Source organism: Rattus norvegicus, chromosome 4, assembly GCF_036323735.1.
Source record: "Rattus norvegicus strain BN/NHsdMcwi chromosome 4, GRCr8, whole genome shotgun sequence".
In the NCBI taxonomy this organism is placed as follows: Eukaryota; Metazoa; Chordata; class Mammalia; order Rodentia; family Muridae; genus Rattus; species Rattus norvegicus.
In genome coordinates, this window is record NC_086022.1 from 47041869 (window position 1) to 47061597 (window position 19729).

At 40.5% G+C, this 19729-nt stretch overlaps 1 protein-coding gene across 19 annotated transcripts in view; it reads left to right on the top strand.

The window, feature by feature from the left end:
• ST7 (suppression of tumorigenicity 7) overlaps positions 1-19729 on the top strand; it is a 248072-nt gene that overhangs the window by 34301 nt on the left and 194042 nt on the right. For 2 of the 19 annotated variants that reach the window (XM_063285726.1, XM_063285730.1), the window contains exons 1-2: positions 9325-12956; positions 13995-17868. The exons of 13 other annotated variants lie outside the window; for them this stretch is intronic. In XM_063285726.1, coding sequence (XP_063141796.1) covers positions 17847-17868 — 22 coding nt within the window. In that variant the 5' untranslated portion in view covers positions 9325-12956; positions 13995-17846. Of the gene's footprint in view, positions 1-9324; positions 12957-13994; positions 17869-19729 lie in introns of those variants that run through there. 4 more of the 19 variants (XM_006236134.5, XM_006236135.5, XM_063285728.1 and 1 more) reach the window with 3 other exon arrangements.

A 19729-nucleotide genomic window follows, 5' to 3' on the forward strand; every position in this document is an offset into this window, starting at 1 on the left:
TTGGTTATCGTTCCCCCAGATTTTTGCTGTAAGAATTTTCTATGCTATAGCTTGGGTCATATAATTAGTAGAGTATTTTAAAGTTGGTGCTGAAAAACTATTGATTTTTTTTTGGAGTAGACACCAATATCATGTATGATATGGTATCATATACTGATACGGTATCAACTGTGCTTAAAAACCCAGGGAAATGAGTGAAACAAATGTGTTCTTTAGGTAGGGGGAAAAGAGCAGGGGTGGAGGTATGGGTTTCCTGTTTGTTGAAACCTCCAGCAGCTACTATTTATATCTGTTTCAGAGGACAAATTGCACTAGTAGTAGTATGTTGTGTACGAGTGTATCTATAAACTGTACTTTCAAGTTTCCAGGCTACCTTCTTCAAAGAACATCCTAGGAAAGAAAGTACCAATGCTCAGCAAGGCTGAGCATTTCCTGCTTTCTGTTGTGATGTGGACTTGAGGTGTCTGCGGTGAACTGGACCTTTTACCTGATAGGTCAGCTTCAGTGAGAAGCTTCATGTGTGTGGGAGTCATGTGTGAGTGAGGTCATCCAGTTGTAGGGCAGGTGGTGGTACTTTTAGAGGCATCAGTGTTAGATGTTAGAAGATCCCACGAGCCTTTGGGGATTTCCTGAGTCAAATCTGGAAGAAGGCATTGCCTCTGTAACTCATTTAACCAGTGATGGTCTCAGGACTATTTCCACTTTTTGGGCAATTTATTTATGATAGAGTGATAATTGTGTTTACAACAACGATTGTGCTAATATCAATATAGGCTATATATTTCATAAAAGGGCAGAGGTGACCATTTTCTTATCCCCCACTCAATAACACAGTAATTATATGACTCTTACTTTATTCTAACTAAATACAATTGGAATTTCAGCTATACCTGGAGAAAGAGTATAATAAAAATATATGGAAATCTACTTTATACATATAATTTACACTGTAAATCAATTAAGATTTATTATTTTTGTATTTCAGGCTTATAATGTAGTATTTGGTTATGTTTTCAGGTTTCATTTAATTAATTCCAATTGATAGCTTGATATATTTTAGTGTATTATACTTCAAATTACAGCCAGTTATGCCATCTGTATGTTTTAGCTTACTCTGTATTGGAGTGGCAGTGTTCAATATCCCTCTCTCCCTCCTCCCAACCTTCCTACATACATGTTAAAGGTAGAATACTTTAGGAGCTATTGATTGAATGAAAAAATTCTCCAAATCAAATACATAGAACATAAAATCTATTATGTTATGGCCAACATCAGATGCATGTACTGATTTTGACTTTAACGATATGAATTGTTCCCTTGTGGTCTACTGGGATTTGTTAAAAAGGTTTCTGAAGAGGATATGTAAATGTTGTTTGCAAGCTCTAGTAGCTGCTGACCTGAGTTTCTTTGCTAGGTGACTACAATCTGTTTAGAGCTCTCTCTCTCTCTCCCTTTTAGTTTCTGTTGTCTCTAAGGTCAGAAACTCTCTTTTTTCACTAATTAATTTATTCATTTACTTTTTACAGCCTGGTCAGACCTTCCTCTCCCTTCTCTCCTTCCAGTCCCTCCCTCTGTCCTATGTCCCCCTCCTTTTCTCCTTAGAGAAGGGGAGACCTTCCATGGATATCACCCAGCTTGGCATGTGAAGTTGTAGTAGTACTCGGGGGGGGATCATCTTCTATGAGGTTAGACAGTGCTGTCCAGTTAGGGGAAATGGATCCAAAGGCAGGCAACAGAGTCAGAGACAGCCCCTGCTCCTGCTGTTAGAATGAGTACCAAGTTGTACATCTGTGACATATGTGTAGGGAGCCTAGGTCCATCACATGCATGCTCTCTGGTTGGTGGTTCAGTCTCTGGGAGACCCTTTGTGCCCGATTCTGTAGGTTTTCCTGTGCATCTTTTCACATTCTTTTTTTTTTTATTAACTTGAGTATTTCTTATATACATTTCGAGTGTTATTCCCTTTCCTGGTTTCGGGGCAAACATCCCCCTCCCCCCTCCCCTTCCTTATGGGTGTTCCCCTCCCAACCCTCCCCCCATTGCCGCCCTCCCCCCATAGACTAGTTCACTGAGGGTTCAGTCTTAGCAGGACCCAGGGCTTCCCCTTCCACTGGTGCTCTTACTAGGATATTCATTGCTACCTATGAGGTCAGAGTCCAGGGTCAGTCCATGTATAGTCTTTAGGTAGTGGCTTAGTCCCTGGAAGCTCTAGTTGCTTGGCATTGTTGTACTTTTGGGGTCTCGAGCCCCTTCAAGCTCTTCCAGTTCTTTCTCTGATTCCTTCAACGGGGGTCCTATTCTCAGTTCAGTGGTTTGCTGCTGGCACTCGCCTCTGTATTTATTGTATTCTGGCTGTGTCTCTCAGGAGCGATCTACATCCGGCTCCTGTCAGCCTGCACTTCTTTGCTTCATCCATCTTGTCTAATTGGATGGCTGTATATGCATGGGCCACGTGTGGGGCAGCCTCTGAATGGGTGTTCCTTCTGTGTCTGTTTTAATCTTTGCCTCTCTATTCCCTGCCAAGGGTATTCTTGTTCCCCTTTTAAAGGAGGAGTGAAGCACTCACATTTTGATCATCCGTCTTGAGTTTCATTTCTTCTAGGCATCTAGGGTAATTCAAGCATTTGGGCTAATAGCCACTTATCAATGAGTGCATACCATGTGTGTTTTTCTGTGATTGGGTTACCTCACTCAGGAAGATATTTTCCAGTTCCGACCATTTGCCTATGAATTTCATAAAGTCATTGTTTTTGATAGCTGAGTAATATTCCATTGTGTAGATGTACCACATTTTCTGTATCCATTCCTCTGTTGAAGGGCATCTGGGTTCTTTCCAGCTTCTGGCTATTATAAATAAGGCTGCGATGAACATAGTGGAGCACGTGTCTTTTTTATATGTTGGGGCATCTTTTGGATATATGCCCAAGAGAGGTATAGCTGGATCCTCAGGCAGTTCAATGTCCAATTTTCTGAGGAACCTCCAGACTGATTTCCAGAATGGTTGTACCAGTCTGCAATCCCACCAACAATGGAGGAGTGTTCCTCTTTCTCCGCATCCTCGCCAGCATCTGCTGTCACCTGAGTTTTTGATCTTAGCCATTCTCACTGGTGTGAGGTGAAATCTCAGGGTTGTTTTGATTTGCATTTCCCTTATGACTAAAGATGTTGAACATTTCTTTAGGTGTTTCTCAGCCATTAGGCATTCCTCAGCTGTGAATTCTTTGTTTAGCTCTGAACCCCATTTTTTAATAGGGTTATTTGTCTCCCTGCGGTCTAACTTCTTGAGTTCTTTGTATATTTTGGATATAAGGCCTCTATCTGTTGTAGGATTGGTAAAGATCTTTTCCCAATCTGTTGGTTGCCGTTTTGTCCTAACCACAGTGTCCTTTGCCTTACAGAAGCTTTGCAGTTTTATGAGATCCCATTTGTCGATTCTTGATCTTAGAGCATAAGCCATTGGTGTTTTGTTCAGGAAATTTTTTCCAGTGCCCATGTGTTCCAGATGCTTCCCTAGTTTTTCTTCTATTAGTTTGAGTGTATCTGGTTTGATGTGGTGGTCCTTGATCCACTTGGACTTAAGCTTTGTACAGGGTGATAAGCATGGATCGATCTGCATTCTTCTACATGTTGACCTCCAGTTGAACCAGCACCATTTGCTGAAAATGCTATCTTTTTTTCCATTTGATGGTTTTGGCTCCTTTGTCAAAAATCAAGTGCCCATAGGTGTGTGGATTCATTTCTGGGTCTTCAATTCTGTTCCATTGGTCTATCTGTCTGTCTCTGTACCAATACCATGCAGTTTTTATCACTATTGCTCTGTAATACTGCTTGAGTTCAGGGATAGTGATTCCCCCTGAAGTCCTTTTATTGTTGAGGATAGTTTTACCTATCATGGGTTTTTTGTTATTCCAGATGAATTTGCAAATTGTTCTGTCTAACTCTTTGAAGAATTGGATTGGTATTTTGATGGGGATTGCATTGAATCTGTAGATCGCTTTGGGTAAAATGGCCATTTTTACTATATTAAGCCTGCCAATCCATGAGCATGGGAGATCTTTCCATCTTCTGAGGTCTTCTTCAATTTCTTTCTTCAGTGTCTTGAAGTTCTTATTGTACAAATCTTTTACTTGCTTGGTTAAAGTCACACTGAGGTACTTTATATTATTTGGGTCTATTATGAAGGGTGTCGTTTCCCTAATTTCTTTCTTGGCTTGTTTCTCTTTTGTGTAGAGGAAGGCTACTGATTTATTTGAGTTAATTTTATACCCAGCCACTTTGCTGAAGTTGTTTATCAGCTTTAGTAGTTCTCTGGTGGAACTTTTGGGATCACTTAAATATACTATCATATAATCTGCAAATAGTGATATTTTGACTTCTTCTTTTCCAATCTGTATCCCCTTGACCTCTTTTTGTTGTCTGATTGCTCTGGCTAGAACTTCAAGAACTATATTGAATAAGTAGGGAGAGAGTGGGCAGCCTTGTCTAGTCCCTGATTTTAGTGGGATTGCTTCAAGTTTCTCTCCATTTAGTTTAATGTTAGCAACTGGTTTGCTGTATATGGCTTTTACTATGTTTAGGTATGGGCCTTGAATTCCTATTCTTTCCAGGACTTTTATCATGAAGGGGTGTTGAATTTTGTCAAATGCTTTCTCAGCATCTAATGAAATGATCATGTGGTTTTGTTCTTTCAGTTTGTTTATATAATGGATCACGTTGATGGTTTTCCGTATATTAAACCATCCCTGCATGCCTGGGATGAAGCCTACTTGATCATGGTGGATGATTGTTTTGATGTGCTCTTGGATTCGGTTTGCCAGAATTTTATTGAGTATTTTTGCATCGATATTCATAAGCGAAATTGGTCTGAAGTTCTCTTTCTTTGTTGGGTCTTTGTGTGGTTTAGGTATAAGAGTAATTGTGGCTTCATAGAAGGAATTCGGTAGTGATCCATCTGTTTAAATTTTGTGGAATAGTTTGGATAATATTGGTATGAGGTCTTCTATGAAGGTCTGATAGAATTCTGCACTAAACCCGTCTGGACCTGTGCTCTTTTTGGTTGGGAGACCTTTAATGACTGCTTCTATTTCCTTAGGAGTTATGGGGTTGTTTAACTGGTTTATCTGTTCCTGATTTAACTTCGGTACCTGGTATCTGTCTAGGAAATTGTCCATTTCCTGCAGATTTTCAAGTTTTGTTGAATATAGGCTTTTATAGTAAGATCTGATGATTTTTTGAATTTCCTCTGAATCTGTAGTTATGTCTCCCTTTTCATTTCTGATTTTGTTAATTTGGATACACTCTCTGTGTCCTCTTGTTAGTCTGGCTAAGGGTTTATCTATCTTGTTGATTTTCTCAAAGAACCAACTTTTAGTTCTGTTGATTCTTTCTATGGTCCTTTTTGTTTCTACTTGGTTGATTTCAGCTCTGAGTTTGATTATTTCCTGCCTTCTACTCCTCCTGGGTGTATTTGCTTCTTTTTGTTCTAGAGATTTTAGGTGTGCTGTCAAGCTGGTGACATATGCTCTTTCCTGTTTCTTTCTGCAGGCACTCAGCGCTATGAGTTTTCCTCTTAGCACAGCTTTCATTGCGTCCCATAAGTTTCGGTATGTTGTACCTTCATTTTCATTAAATTCTAAAAAGTCTTTAATTTCTTTCTTTATTTCTTCCTTGACCAGGTTATCATTGAGTAGAGCATTGTTCAATTTCCACGTATATGTGGGCGTTCTTTCCTTATTGTTATTGAAGACCAGTTTTAGGCCGTGGTTGTCCGATAGTATGCATGGGATCATTTCTATCTTTCTGTACGTGTTGAGGCCCGTTTTTTTACCAATTATATGGTCAATTTTGGAGAAAGTACCATGAGGAGCTGAGAAGAAGGTATATTCTTTTGCTTTAGGATAGAATGTTCTATAAATATCTGTTAAGTCCATTTGGCTCATGACTTCTCTTAGTCTGTCTACGTCTCTGTTTGTGTTTCCATGATCTGTCCATTGATGAGAGTGGGGTGTTGAAGTCTCCTACTATTATTGTGTGAGGTGCAATGTGTGTTTTGAGCTTTAGTAAAGTTTCTTTTACGTATGTAGGTGCCCTTGTATTTGGGGCATAGATATTTAGGATTGAGAGTTCATCTTGGTGGATTTTTCCTTTGATGAATATGAAGTGTCCTCCCTTATATTTTTTGATGAATTTTAGTTGAAGATTGATTTTATTTGTTATTAGAATGGCTACTCCAGCTTGCTTCTTCTGACCATTTGCTTGGAAAGTTGTTTTCCAGCCTTTCACTCTGAGGTAGTGTCTGTCTTTGTCTCTGAGGTGTGTTTCCTGTAGGCAGCAGAATGCAGGGTCCTCATTGTGTATCCAGTTTGTTAATCTATGTCTTTTTATTGGGGAGTTGAGGCCATTGATGTTGAGAGATATTAAGGAATAGTGATTATTGCTTCCTGTTATATTCATATTTGGATGTGAGGTTATGTTTGTGTGCTTTCATTCTCTTTATTTTGTTGCCAAGACGATTAGTTTCTTGCTTCTTCTAGGGTATAGCTTGCCTCCTTATGTTGGGCTTTACCATTTATTATCCTTTGTAGTGCTGGATTTGTAGAAAGATATTGTGTAAATTTGGTTTTGTCATGGAATATCTTGGTTTCTCCATCTATGTTAATTGAGAGTTTTGCAGGATACAGTAACCTGGGCTGGCATTTGTGTTCTCTTAGGGTCTGTATGACATCTGTCCAGGATCTTCTGGCTTTCATAGTTTCTGGCGAAAAGTCTGGTGTAATTCTGATAGGCCTGCCTTTATATGTCACTTGACCTTTTTCCCTTACTGCTTTTAATATTCTTTCTTTATTTTGTGCGTTTTGTGTTTTGACTATTATGTGACGGGAGGTGTTTCTTTTCTGGTTCAATCTATTTGGAGTTCTGTAGGCTCCTTGTATGCCTATGGGTATCTCTTTTTTTAGGTTGGGGAAGTTTTCTTCTATAATTTTGTTGAAGATATTTACTGTTCCTTTGAGCTGGGAGTCTTCACTCTCTTCTATACCTATTATCCTTAGGTTTGATCTTCTCATTGTGTCCTGGATTTCCTGTATGTTTTGGACCAGTAGCTTTTTCTGCTTTACATTATCTTTGACAGTTGAGTCGATGATTTCTATGGAATCTTCTGCTCCTGGGATTCTCTCTTCCATCTCTTGTATTCTGTTGGTGAAGCTCGTATCTACAGCTCCTTGTCTCTTCTTTTGGTTTTCTATATCCAGGGTTGTTTCCATGTGTTCTTTCTTGATTGCTTCTATTTCCATTTTTAATTCCTTCAACTGTTTGATTGTGTTTTTCTGGAATTCTTTCAGGGATTTTTGTGACTCCTCTCTATGGGCTTCGACTTGTTTATTTATGATTTCCTGGAATTCATTTAGGGATTTTTTTGACTCCTCTCTATAGGCTTCTACTTGTTTATTTATGATTTCCTGGAATTCTTTCAGGGATCCTCTCTGTAGGCTTCTACTTGTTCTCTAAGGGAGTTCTTCACGTCTTTCTTGAAGTCCTCCAGCATCATGATCAAATATGACTTTGAAACTAGATCTTGCTTTTTCTGGTGTGTTTGGATATTCCGTGTTTGCTTTCGTGGGAGAATTGGGCTACGATGATGCCATGTAGTCTTGGTTTCTGTTGCTTGGGTTCCTGCGCTTGCCTCTTGCCATCAGATTATCTCTAGTGTTACTTTGTTCTGCTATTTCTGACAGTGGCTAGACTGTCCTATAAGCCTGTGTGTCAGGAGTGCTGTAGACCTGTTTTCCTGTTTTCTTTCAGCCAGTTATGGGGACAGAGTGTTCTGCTTTCGGGCGTGTAGTTTTTCCTATCTACAGGTCTTCAGCTGTTCCTGTGGGCCTGTGTCTGGTGTTCACCAGGCAGGTCTGTTGCAGCAGAAAAGTTGGTCTTACCTGTGGTCCAGAGGCTCAAGTTTGCTCGTGGGGTGCTGCCTAGGAGCTCTCCTCAGCGGCAGCAACCAGGAAGATCTGCGCCGCCCTTTCCGGGAGCCTCCGTGCACCAGGGTTCCAGATGGAGTTTGGTGTTTTCCTCTGGCGTCAGAGATGTGTGCAGAGTGCAGTCTCTTCTGGTTTCCCAGGCGTTTCTGCCTCTCTGTAGGTTTAGCTCTCCCTCCCACGGGATTTGGGTGCAGAGAACTGTTTATCAGGTCTGTCCCTTCATTTTCCAGTGGTGTCTCAGGCGCAGGGGTCCTGCCGCTCCTGGGCCCTCCCCCATGGGAACCTAGAGGCCGTATACAGTTTCCTCTTGGGCCAGGGATGTGGGCAGGGGTGGGCAGTGTTGATGGTCTCTTCTGCTCTGCAGGCTCAGGAGTGCCCACCTGACCAGGCGGTGAGGTCTCTCTCCCACTGGGTTTGGGAGAAGAGAGCTGCTGCGGGCAGGGATCCGCGGGTTTGGAACTCCCGGGAAACACAGGAAGTGCCATCTTTTCACATTCTTAATATGAAAACAAGTTCTGGTGAGGTGAAACATATTTGTTAATATGTTATGATAAAATATCTTCAGTTGTTCATGTTATTTGTCACATAACTTACTTATGATTTATTAGGAGATATAAAACTATATATATGACTAAAAAGTCTAATCTAACATTAACATTGTAGAAAATCTACAAGCTGTCCATCTTGTCCTAGATTGAACTTCGCTTTCCTTTCAGTTACCTGCTGCCTGTAGTGAGACAAATGCTTCAGAGGGGCGGCTAGCATTCAAATGAAAATATGTCCAGTTTTCATGAGCACTTAGGTCACAGTTTTAAAAGATTTATTCATTTTTATTTACACATGTGTGCCTGCTTGTGTGCGTCTGTGTGTGTGTGTGCCTGCTTCTGTGCATCTGTGCGTGTCTGTGTGTGTGTGTGCATGTGCGTGCGTGTGTGCCTGCCTGCCTGCCTGCCTGCATGAGTTTATGACCATCATGGGAATTTATTTGCATCATACACCTGCTAGTTCCCACTGAGGCCAGAGGGCTCACGATTGTCAAGGTTGTGTTATTTCTAAGAAAACAGTAGTTTCTTTGATTAGAACTATGTTTCCCATGGTCTTTGAAATAGCCAGAGATAGAAAGGAAATTATCAGCCTCTTGCTCAAAGGATAAGGGAAAGTGGAACCTTTGGTAGAAAAACTAGCTTGGTCAGATACTGTGGCCAGTAGCTCACTTCAAATTATTGTATTTTAGTGATGTCAGGACCTCAGAAATAATCCATCTTTTTAGTTTTGCGAATCAGTTTTGTTTTGAAATGCCAGATCTCCTAAAGAATTTAACTGTGTGATTAAGATTTAACCTACATTTTTTATTTCTCAGTAATTCTATTTCAGTCAGTATAAATGGATTCAGACTTTTTTCATAGCAAAACAACTATTGTTTATATATACAACACTGAGTATGTTTTGTACAGAGTTTTCTGGTTTATAATATAACTGTGAGAAAATCAGGAACTCTTACACGATATTTATTTATTTTATAATTGTTGATGGTTAGAAATACATGTGGGGTGGAAATGAGTGGAAGTGATGAGTGGAAGTGATGAGTGGAAGTGACATTATCCTGTGAAAGTAGCCAAGGACTTACTGGGAACTGCTTTACCACTTGCCTACCAAGCACCAAGTCAAGTGCATTAAGGAATGGACGAGGTCTTATGCAACTATCAAAACTGTTTTTTCCCATGGCGTCTTTTAAAACGCAGGGAACTGGGATAACTCTTTCTGTGAGTTCTCAGCCCCCACTCTCCCTGAGACAGTGGTTGGTGGAGTCCATTACTTTGAGTCTTGTCAGTGGCAGAGACTTTTCCCAGAGAATGCTCACGTCAATGACAGATCGCAGGGTTGCTCTTGTGTGAAACAATGTTTTCTAATATATTGACTATAATTGCAAAAGCGTAATATTTCCCAACATATGATTATAAGACATTTTGTTCAGAGCCTCTACAGTTTTATCAGAACACAGGTGCCTGCATTTATTTAAAATGTTGATGGGAGTTGTGTACTAAAATAGCAGGGTTCATTTGTGATAGAGACTGTAAAGGGGGTATAGCATCTGAAATGTTTACAATTTGGCGTTGTATAGAAAGACTTTGCCTGCCCATTATAGAGCAGCGAGAATGATGTATGTCCCAGAGAGCCATCCATGAGTGTTGTAACTGCTCTTTTTACCTGAGACACTAGTTGAATTCTACCATATTGGCTTGAAGAATTTCTCCATTTCTCTTCCTTCCCTAACAACCATTTATGATTCATTCATGACTGTTTGCCTGACTTCCTCTCACTATTTTCTAGTGGTTCTTTTTTGCAAACCAGGTGTACAGACCAAAACCACACAGGAAGCCCTGTGGTTTGTCTGATGAAGCTGTATCTGACATGTTACCTCCCTGTTTGTTATAGAAGCCTGGAATTTAATTCTCTTCTTCACAATAGAGCATTGATTCAAATGTATATAATGTGGCTTTCACTCTCAGTGGGTTGAATAAGCCTATTACTGTTGAGTCCATGTTTATTAAGAGAAAATCTTAATTATTCATTAATTCCTACATTAGTATTACTAATGTTAACACATTATTAACTTTAGTTATGTTTATCATTATTCATTACATTAACCTTCAATACTTCAAATACTCCCCCTAATCTTCTAATAGAAGAAGTCTTTTAAGGTTATTCCCCTCCTCAATTCTTGTGTCAGGTTCCTTGAGACCCATCCAAAAGGAGAGCCCCCTGCTACTAAATAAGAAGCTTGTGTCTGACAGCCATTGAAAGCTTTGGGTACTGTCACCAACTTTTGAAAGCTTAGGAGTAGGTTCTGTGCATCTAGAAAGAGTCCTTATTGATGACTTAGAGTTAGGTAAAGCAGATCTACTATCAGGGCCCACCCCTGCATTTGTCATAACTGTATTCTGTGCCTTGGTCTGAGTCATAGGAGTGAGTTGAGCACATGAGGACACTGCTTACTACACAGGACTCTTCTACTATCTGGTTGGTGTTTGATCTGGTAAATGTCCAAACTTAGAAGCTTTGAGGTAAGGCATGTGGGTGGAGCTTACTGACAGTACGTGGACTCTGTCTGGAGGGATCTTCTTCAGGCAGAGACCCTTGCAGTGGGGTCTTCTCACACTTTGAGGTGAGCCTAAGACACTCAGTAAATGGAGCAAAGTTTGATGTCAAAAGAGAAAGATGGAGAGAGAGACTGAAAAGAGAGATACTGAGGGCAGCAGAGACTGTGCACACTGGAGTCAAAGCTGGGAGAGTGGAGAGGGAGACAGCTTAGGTGAAGTTTGATCTTGATGCATCAGCAAGAGGAAGTTGGGGCTTTGCCGTGACACGTAGTAAGGAGGGTAAGAATCAAGTTGTGGATAATATAGAGAAACCCTATATTATCATTCTACAATGTGGAAAAAGAGGGTGAATGGTTATAATCCAACTCTGGAGCTCTCAAACCCCTAATTACAAAGTGAGTTAGTGTATGGGTTAGAAATGTAAGCTATTGTGGGAAAGCTATGGTTTTGGGTTTTAAGAGCGAACAGAGAAGTGGGAGCTGTGATCATTCTCCTCTGGGGAAGATTGAGAGCCACAGGCTCTACATGGTAGAAGGAAGTGCTGAAGTGTGAGGGAAGCTGTCCTCAGTCCCTGGGCTGTCCCTGAGCGGTCTGGGGCTTACAGAGGTCCAGTGAATGCTGGTGTAGGCACTGTGAGGCCGTGTGTGCAGCCACCCTGCTGGGCTGTGAGGACACTGTTTCTTCCCAGTCAAGCACCTCAATCACCACCACATTTTCCTTAAAGTAGCGGCCATTTTGTAATCCCAGCACTGCCAAGGCAAGTGGATCTTGGTGAGATCAAGGCCAGCCTAGTCTAGATCTTGCAAGCTTCAGGTCAGCCAAGGCTACATTGTGATTTCCTATCTCAAAAATCAAAACAAAACAAAGTAAATAGCTTCAATTTGAGTTTTTTTTTTTAACAACTCTAAAAGGCAAATTGTCCGGATGTTCAAATTACTTAGAAAGGGAAGGAGAATTGTGTAGGGAGGGAAAAGTTTTTGGTTTTATCTCTAGGAAAGGTTAAGAACTATATCACGATGTAGTAGCCATATACTCAAAAATCATAACAGTTAACATTGAAGGACTGGGTGATGGTCACTCATGCCTTCATTCCCAGCCCTCCGGAGGCAGACGCAGGCAGATCTCTGAGTTTGACGCCACCCTGGTCTACAGAGTGAGTTCTAAGACAGCCAAGGCTACACAGTGAAACCTTGTTTCAAAAAACACTAAACAAACAAACAATGGTCAGTGAAGGGAAAGGTGGCTCAGGGTGTTTGGCAGTGGGGAATGAAAGATCATATCTGAGCTTTCTCAGCAATGACCCTATGCCCTTAGTGTAAACTGACATCCTTTTCAGGACCTGCGTAAATGGGTTGGTGGTCTTAGGTTCTAGATATGCTTTAAAGGATAGTCTTTTATCACCTTTTTAAGGCTTGTTAGGTTTTGGTCTGTAGTGTTTCAAATGGATCAATTGCACATACATACCGTGAAATGAGTGAACACAGCGACCAAACGCTTGGACACCAACTCCTTTCAGTTATGAAACTTCATAACACCAAGAGCTCCGGCAAGTAGTGGATGGCCTGAAGCTTTCTGTATTTCACTTAAAATAATTAGAGAGCCCCCCCCCCCATTTTAACGTAAAATAACAGGAAACAAATGAGACGTGGGGAGACTTTTCTAAGGATGACTTTACAAAAATAGTCAAAGGGGCACAGCCACAACTGAGTTACTGCTGAGTTGAGATAAGCAGCCATGTGTGCGTGTGTGCACACATTCATAAGGCAGGCTCCCCCAAGCATGTTGCCTAGTCGGGGAGCTGCTTGGTTTTGTGGCTGATAGAGTTGTGCTTTGAGAACTACCCAGTTTCCTGCTTACCGCTTCACTATGGAATATGCAGGTAAAGTGAAATTTAGAATAGGTTCTGACTGTGTAGAATAACTTTAAATATAATAATTTGATCTTTTAAAATAGCATCACATTATGTAAGCTTGAAAATATAAACTAGTTCATTCTTTACTACATGTGAACTTGTTATATACAATTGTCACTAATTTCAGAGAAGCATGCAAAGGAATTTCTCAGACATGCTCCTCTGTTTCTTCTGCATCAGTTGGAGTCATACCCATAGAGACTTAAATGGCAACCCACAATAAATTCATATTTCTCTTCTTTTGGTCAAAAGCTTAAAGTCAAGCATCTGAATTTAGGTCATGCCATACATACAGAAAAAAATAGAATAGAATTTATACATAATTCTGGAACAAATGTCTTGGTATACTAGTGATGGTACCTCCTCCCAATACTAGACGTACTAAGTCATTTTAAGTTGCGTGTATAATGCCATTAATATACTTCTCTATTGTTTTCAAATAATGCTTTATTTGCACAATTGATATTTTAAAGATGCAACTTTAACAAGTAGATATCAAGCAAGATACTAAGAAAAACCTTAATAGAAGGGAGGGTAAAAATTTAGATATGACAGTTTTAAAATTTATGTGTATGGTTTTAATTCTGCCACATTAATAAATGCATTCGTTAGGTTTACTATTGGATTGTTAGGGGCTATTTCAAACATTATCCTCTGTAATTATTTTTTACTTTACTCATTTTCAAACATGGGTACATTCAGTTCACTACCTTTGAAGAGAGCAGCTCATGTTTTCGGCTCCTGGACAGATGATTATTTTGAGCAGGAATAGAGGCTGCATTGTGTAGTCTGCAAAGTTCAGTGTGACCCCTCTCCTACTCAATCATACCTTTAGAGCATCAAAAGGGATAGCTTCCAATAGAAAACCGATGTTTGGTGATTTATCAATAGATTCACTGTTAGAAAATGTAAGGGGCCACCAGCATCCCTGATTCTCCTGGACTTTGCCATAGCCTTCCAGTTGGTGTCTGTGTTATTCATATGACTTCACCTTTTTGTTTTCAGATCTCTGTTGAAATGTCGCCTTTTTAAGGGATCACCTGGGAATTTTGCTAAAATGCTCTACCGTTCATTCCCCAGTTCCTTTCTGTGTACCATCACAGTATACAGCACCACTTCACACGCAGAATACCTGTTCCTCTATCCAATCCCCCAGGACTGCAGTAAGTGCTACAGAGGAAGGTGTTAGTTTGTGCCCATGGAGAAGGAGCAGGGCAGTGTAAACGTATGCATGGGTCTCTCCTAAAAGTGCTTCCTGACTTCCTCCTCTGGCTCAGCAGGCAGTGCCACTCAAGCCTGGCAACTTGTTTGATCTCTGGAACCCAGCCGTAGATGGAAGAGGGCCAGCTCCACACAGGTCCCTGCGCCTTCACTTCCACACCGAAGCTTGTCCACCACAGTGTTAAATGATAGAGTGATAAATCTAAAAAGATCTTATTGTTATATTTATCACTGTTTCCAATTTTATAATTTCGTCTTTCTGAGTTTGTGGTGTGCATGGTCACTTTTGCCCATGTGTATATGGAGGCCGGAGGTTGACATAGAAGTCTTCTTCAATCACCAGCTGCTGTGCTCATTGAGGTAGGGTCTCTGGACTGAACCCACAGCTCCCTGTGTGACTAGTAACTGGCCATCTCCTGTTCTCTTATCATGATTATTTTGAACAATAAATTATTTGGGATATTAGCATTTTCTCCCATTGTTAATTTTAATTCATTTTCAAGTCAGATCTCTGATTTTTTTTAATAAAAACTGAATTAAAACTTTTTATTACTGTTATTATTCATGTATTTGTGCTTTATGTGTCTGGGGGCACATGTACCGTAATGTGCATTTGGAAGTCATAGGCCAAGTTTGGTTCTTTCTCTCGAGTCTTACATGGTTTCTAAGACTGAGCTGACTCAGGCCCTCAAGCTTGTGCAGAAAATACTTTTACAGACTAGTCATCTTGCTGGCCCTCATTGTTAATTTTGTCCTAAAATTCACAATAATGTATCTATAAGTGGGAGGGCAAAGTCCTTGGCATTAATAATTAGACTATAAAATTACTCTGGTTCTGAAATCTATGTGACCTTTTTTTGGCAGGGGGAGTAGAGTGTTTAGGAACTTTAACTCAGGTTTAATTTTCTTCATTTGCTTCCGTTACATTTCCCTTAGGCAACACATTAAAACATGTGTTTATTCTCTGAACATACTAGAGGAGATAATTAGAGCAAATGAAACTTCTGACATAGTTTTGGTCAATGAGGAATATTCAATGATGTGCAAACAAACTTTCTAAGGCGTTTGAAACACCTCAGGCCTTGGCGTCAGGAGTCATGTGGTGTGAACTTTGCCCCAGGTTGTTGACCTGTCAGATGCCTAGTGTTTTTAGCAGACTGATGCCTCTAAGATTATCTAAAAAGAAGGCTTCTTGGAAAACATTATTACCTTTAACCTAATTCTTATAACTCTGTGCCAAAACAGAGACATTGTTCTGTGCTGTGCATTGAGCTCACGGTTGAGCTGAAGCAGGGAGCCCCCATCAGTTGGTGACGGCTCAGGCCCCTTGCATCGTCCTCATCATGGCCTCTGTTGGAAAGGCTCTCATCCTCAGGGCACCACCTTCTTTTCCACTTTCTCTAAGTTTTTTGATGGCCATATCCATCCATTACCTCAATGACTTCACATACAACATCTTGTACACAATTTAAAGCAAATCTTTCCCAGGGAAAAAGTAAATAAGCAAATAAAGACATATGAGATAAACTTGGCTTTAAGGTCCCACCACTCTCAGTGTATTCCTAATCCCACTTGCTGCAGATACACCTCAGCATTATTCATACTTCTCCTTAGCTGTTGGCTTTTTTTTTTAAGAAACAGGGGCATTTTTACATATTTACAATTTAATTCTTGCTGAGATTTTTTTACTACTTCTATAATTTTTAGTTTTCTTTGGTGACTTATTTTTTTATTCATCTCTATCCACACTTTCAACTCATTTGTTTTACTTTTATTTAAAAAATGCTACATAATTTTTAGCAATTATTTGCTCGTTCTTTTCAAGAGGTGTTACAGCAGACAGACCAACAGCTTTGCTGTGGAACCAGACCTCCTGGATCTGAATCATATTGGCTCATAATGGCTCAGCGTTATGGATGTTAAGACAGCTTATCGTGAACAAACTGTACAGTGAATACAACCAACTGTCATGCAAGCAGCTGAGATGATGAAGCAGGTCTACATGTAATAGCCAGAGGAACTACTAATGGTACTTTTAGGTGTAATTTGCCACCCCACATTCTTGCCCTACATTTAATGTTTAAGAGTTGTGTCCATTTTACGACAGTTCTTTGTAAACAGAAGAAAGTGTACTAGCTGAGAATGAGTGGAGGGGGTCTTGAACTCCTTTTTTTTTTTTTTTTTGGTTCTTTTTTTCGGAGCTGAGGACCGAACCCAGGGCCTTGGGTCTTGAACTCTTGAACTTTCTCCTGTACATGATTTTTAAAGTGGAGTATTACGCACACAATGCCCGTTTTGTACATTTCAGAATTCTAAAAGCATTGAACAAACTTCCTGCTTTGCTTGAGTGGAGTAGGCCACTCTAAGGAAAGTTCACGTACTTTTACTATGTGTGTTTTAAAACCCAGATCTAGGAGAACCGGAATAAGATAATGCAGGAAGACTTTGATTTGCTCTGTAAGTCAAGAAGCAAATTGCTGTTATTTTCAATTCTTTTTGTTTGAGCAGGTTAAGGAGAAATACGTTAGTCACAGAGTCCCATTTGCCCACAAGTGTACGCAGGTGTGAGAACACAGCCTTCAAATGCTAGAGTTAGTACAAAAATGATAGAAATTTTCAAAAGGTTAAACTTTAAGTAAGGCAGAAGGAGTAAGAGGAGAAATATGCACCAACAACTCTGGACATATTCCGTGTTTTCATATTTGAATGACGTTTGCCAATAAGTGAAAGTGTAACCTTTGCTACTGGAGGCTGTCATTTCCCTAATGCATTCATGTGTGTGTGAGAGCTCCAAACATATGTAGCACATGGCTTTCCATCTATTTGTGATTAAATGTACAACCTTAGATGTCAACTCACCGTAATTTAGAGATAGTAATCTGGAGCTCTCGTGTTATAACTTTTAAGTGTAGATTGTTTTTCTCGTTTCTGATGCTCATTAATTCCCTTGCAAAGCTTTATTTGCTGTAATGTAACCGAGAGCCCTGATCCGCGTGTCTCTGTGGTTAGTTGGTAGAAGGCCAGTATTTAAATTTCTCTGAGGTCTCTTTCTGAGTGGCATCACAGGATGAAGAGCTCTTCAGGAGAAGGAATGTGCTTGTGGTTTTTGGTCTTGTGCGTTCTGTGACAAAGGAATTCCCTTTTGAATCGCGCTGCTCCCTTGAAACCCTGGAGCCTCTGGTTCAAGCAGCGCAGTCAGTCTGTGCAGTGTCCCTGACGTCATCCAGCGTATGCATAAGCTCTGCTATTGTCTTACCGCTAGAGCAGGGCTGAGGACTGCAGTGTCTGTGCTGCTGCTCTCAGACCTGCCCTGCGCTAGCTTCCTAGCCCTGCCTCACTGCATCCCTCCAGAGCCGAGGCAGCCTTTCGGTGCCTGGTGGATTTTGAAAAGCAGCTCTTCGATTTGGGGTGGTGTAGGAGACCTGGCTTTCCATTCTCCAGGAAAAGCTGAAGCTCTCAGAGGAGACTCTGGCAGCTGGACATAGCTCGGACTGCATTGTCTGGCTCCATGACCCCTGCCGTGTAGCTGGCTTCTTCGCTCTCAGGAGCACATGCCCATCTTACATTTTCTTACTTCCTTTTCTTTTTCTTTCCTTTCTTCTAAATTTTTTTTAAAAACAGCTTCTGGAGCCAGCCATGTTTGGTACTGAATCTTCATGTAAGTAAATGGATCCTACTTTTCTGTTCTATAGAATCTGTGTGCTGTCATGGTTTCGCTGGCTTGAGTTCATAGCACTTTGTCTTAGGTTAATAATATTTGCATTTGCCTCTAATTACAGAGGAACTGGCCTTGGGTAAGGGACTTCCCTGAAGTGGATTATTCATTCTTAAAGCCAGGGATGTCAATGTGGTCAAAACCAGGCCTCCACGAGGGAGGAGGCAAGAAGACGGGATCCAGGCAGCCTCTCAGACCCTGCTAATTGATGGGATCAGGCCTGTCACCAATACATTGTCAGAGGCTCCTAATGTCCTTAAACCTTAAAATAGATGCTAGGGGACTCTGAGGTGACAGCATTTATAAGATACAGGCTCACATTTTTCATCTAAGGAGAGAGGAAAGGTGTCTTTATATATCTCCATATTTTCCTCCATATTTTTTTTAACAAAAACACTGACTAGAGTAGATGCTACATGTAGATTCAAGAAGAGCAATAAATAGTGTTTTAGTTAAAGACAGTGTTTTTGTTTTTTTACAATGGCTTCGATTTTGATACGATGGCTAACATCACAGAACATCAGCATTGTATCTGTTTTAAACTTAACACAATGAAATTGCTTTGGTGCAGAGCAGGCCCTGCACAGTGGGCTGGGCTGGACAGCACTTGTAGACACACCAAATAGGTATTTAAACAATCATGATAGCCAGCCTGTCTGAGAACTGTTTAAATGTTTGATATAAGGTAACATAACCTGTCAGTGAGGTTGTACAGCCCCTGAAGAACATTTTGCTGTGGTTGGTAAGCAAAGGTGACAGTTAAGAGTTTCTAGAGATTTGACCTACTGGCCTGGCTTTGCAGTGGGGGATGGGGCTGGGGTAAGGTAGGACATTGAGGAAATCTAATTTTGATTAATTTGTAATGTAACCTTAACTTTCTGGTAACAGCCATCCAATGCGACTGCAGGATGACTGCTGAGTATTGTAAACCAGCAGCATTTGAAGAGAGCTAATAATTATCAGTTCTTTTGTTTATTGACTGGCTTTGACAAAAGCTCATTTTCATTGTTTTATTGTGGAAACCTCCCATCTCTGATACTACCGTATTTTCTAATTAAGTTCAAGACACTAATAGTGAGATTTAGTATCCTGTCAGCAAAAGACAATGGTGTTTCTTAATAATGTGAAAATATTTTAAAATTCATTTAATGGTACATTTGGAATTCTTGCCATCCAAGAAGCAGATGTCCAGTGGCAGAGGTCCTCCACCTTTATTTTAGTAGTGGAATCTTGTTGGTTTAAGAGCCTAGGTAAGGATGAAAATATTTACATTTATTAAAGGAAAAGGAGTGTGGTTACTGGCAGTTGGAATCTATTGTTGGACCTTAGGGTAGGGTCTTTTCCATTGTTGGCCTGTTTTTCCAAGATGACACAGCCTTCTTTTTTTCACCATCAAACCTTATCTTTTGATAGTCTCACCCGTGTGCTATGTGGTATATTTAAAAACTGCTCTTGGTTTCCATAGCTACCGTTTTGGAGCAGAATTGAACACTGCTCAGCAAACAGAACACCGTCATGCAAGTTTTTTTTTTTTTAAAGCATCTTTTGCTTTTACTTAGAACCTTTTTGCTTTGGCTGAGGATTCATTTTTATCTCTTGCTTGCGACTAGAAGAAGCCCATAGGTACTCATGCTCCCAGTGGACATTTAGGACTGGAAATGGCTGCCTTCTTGTAGACGAGGAGATAGTGTATGCACTCAGAGTTAAGTGTGTATGCTCTGTTTGTAGCTATAGCCTTTCACCTTTATTACTTCACCCTGGGCGGCATTTCGAAGGCTCGAGACCTCTCCACACTGAGAACATG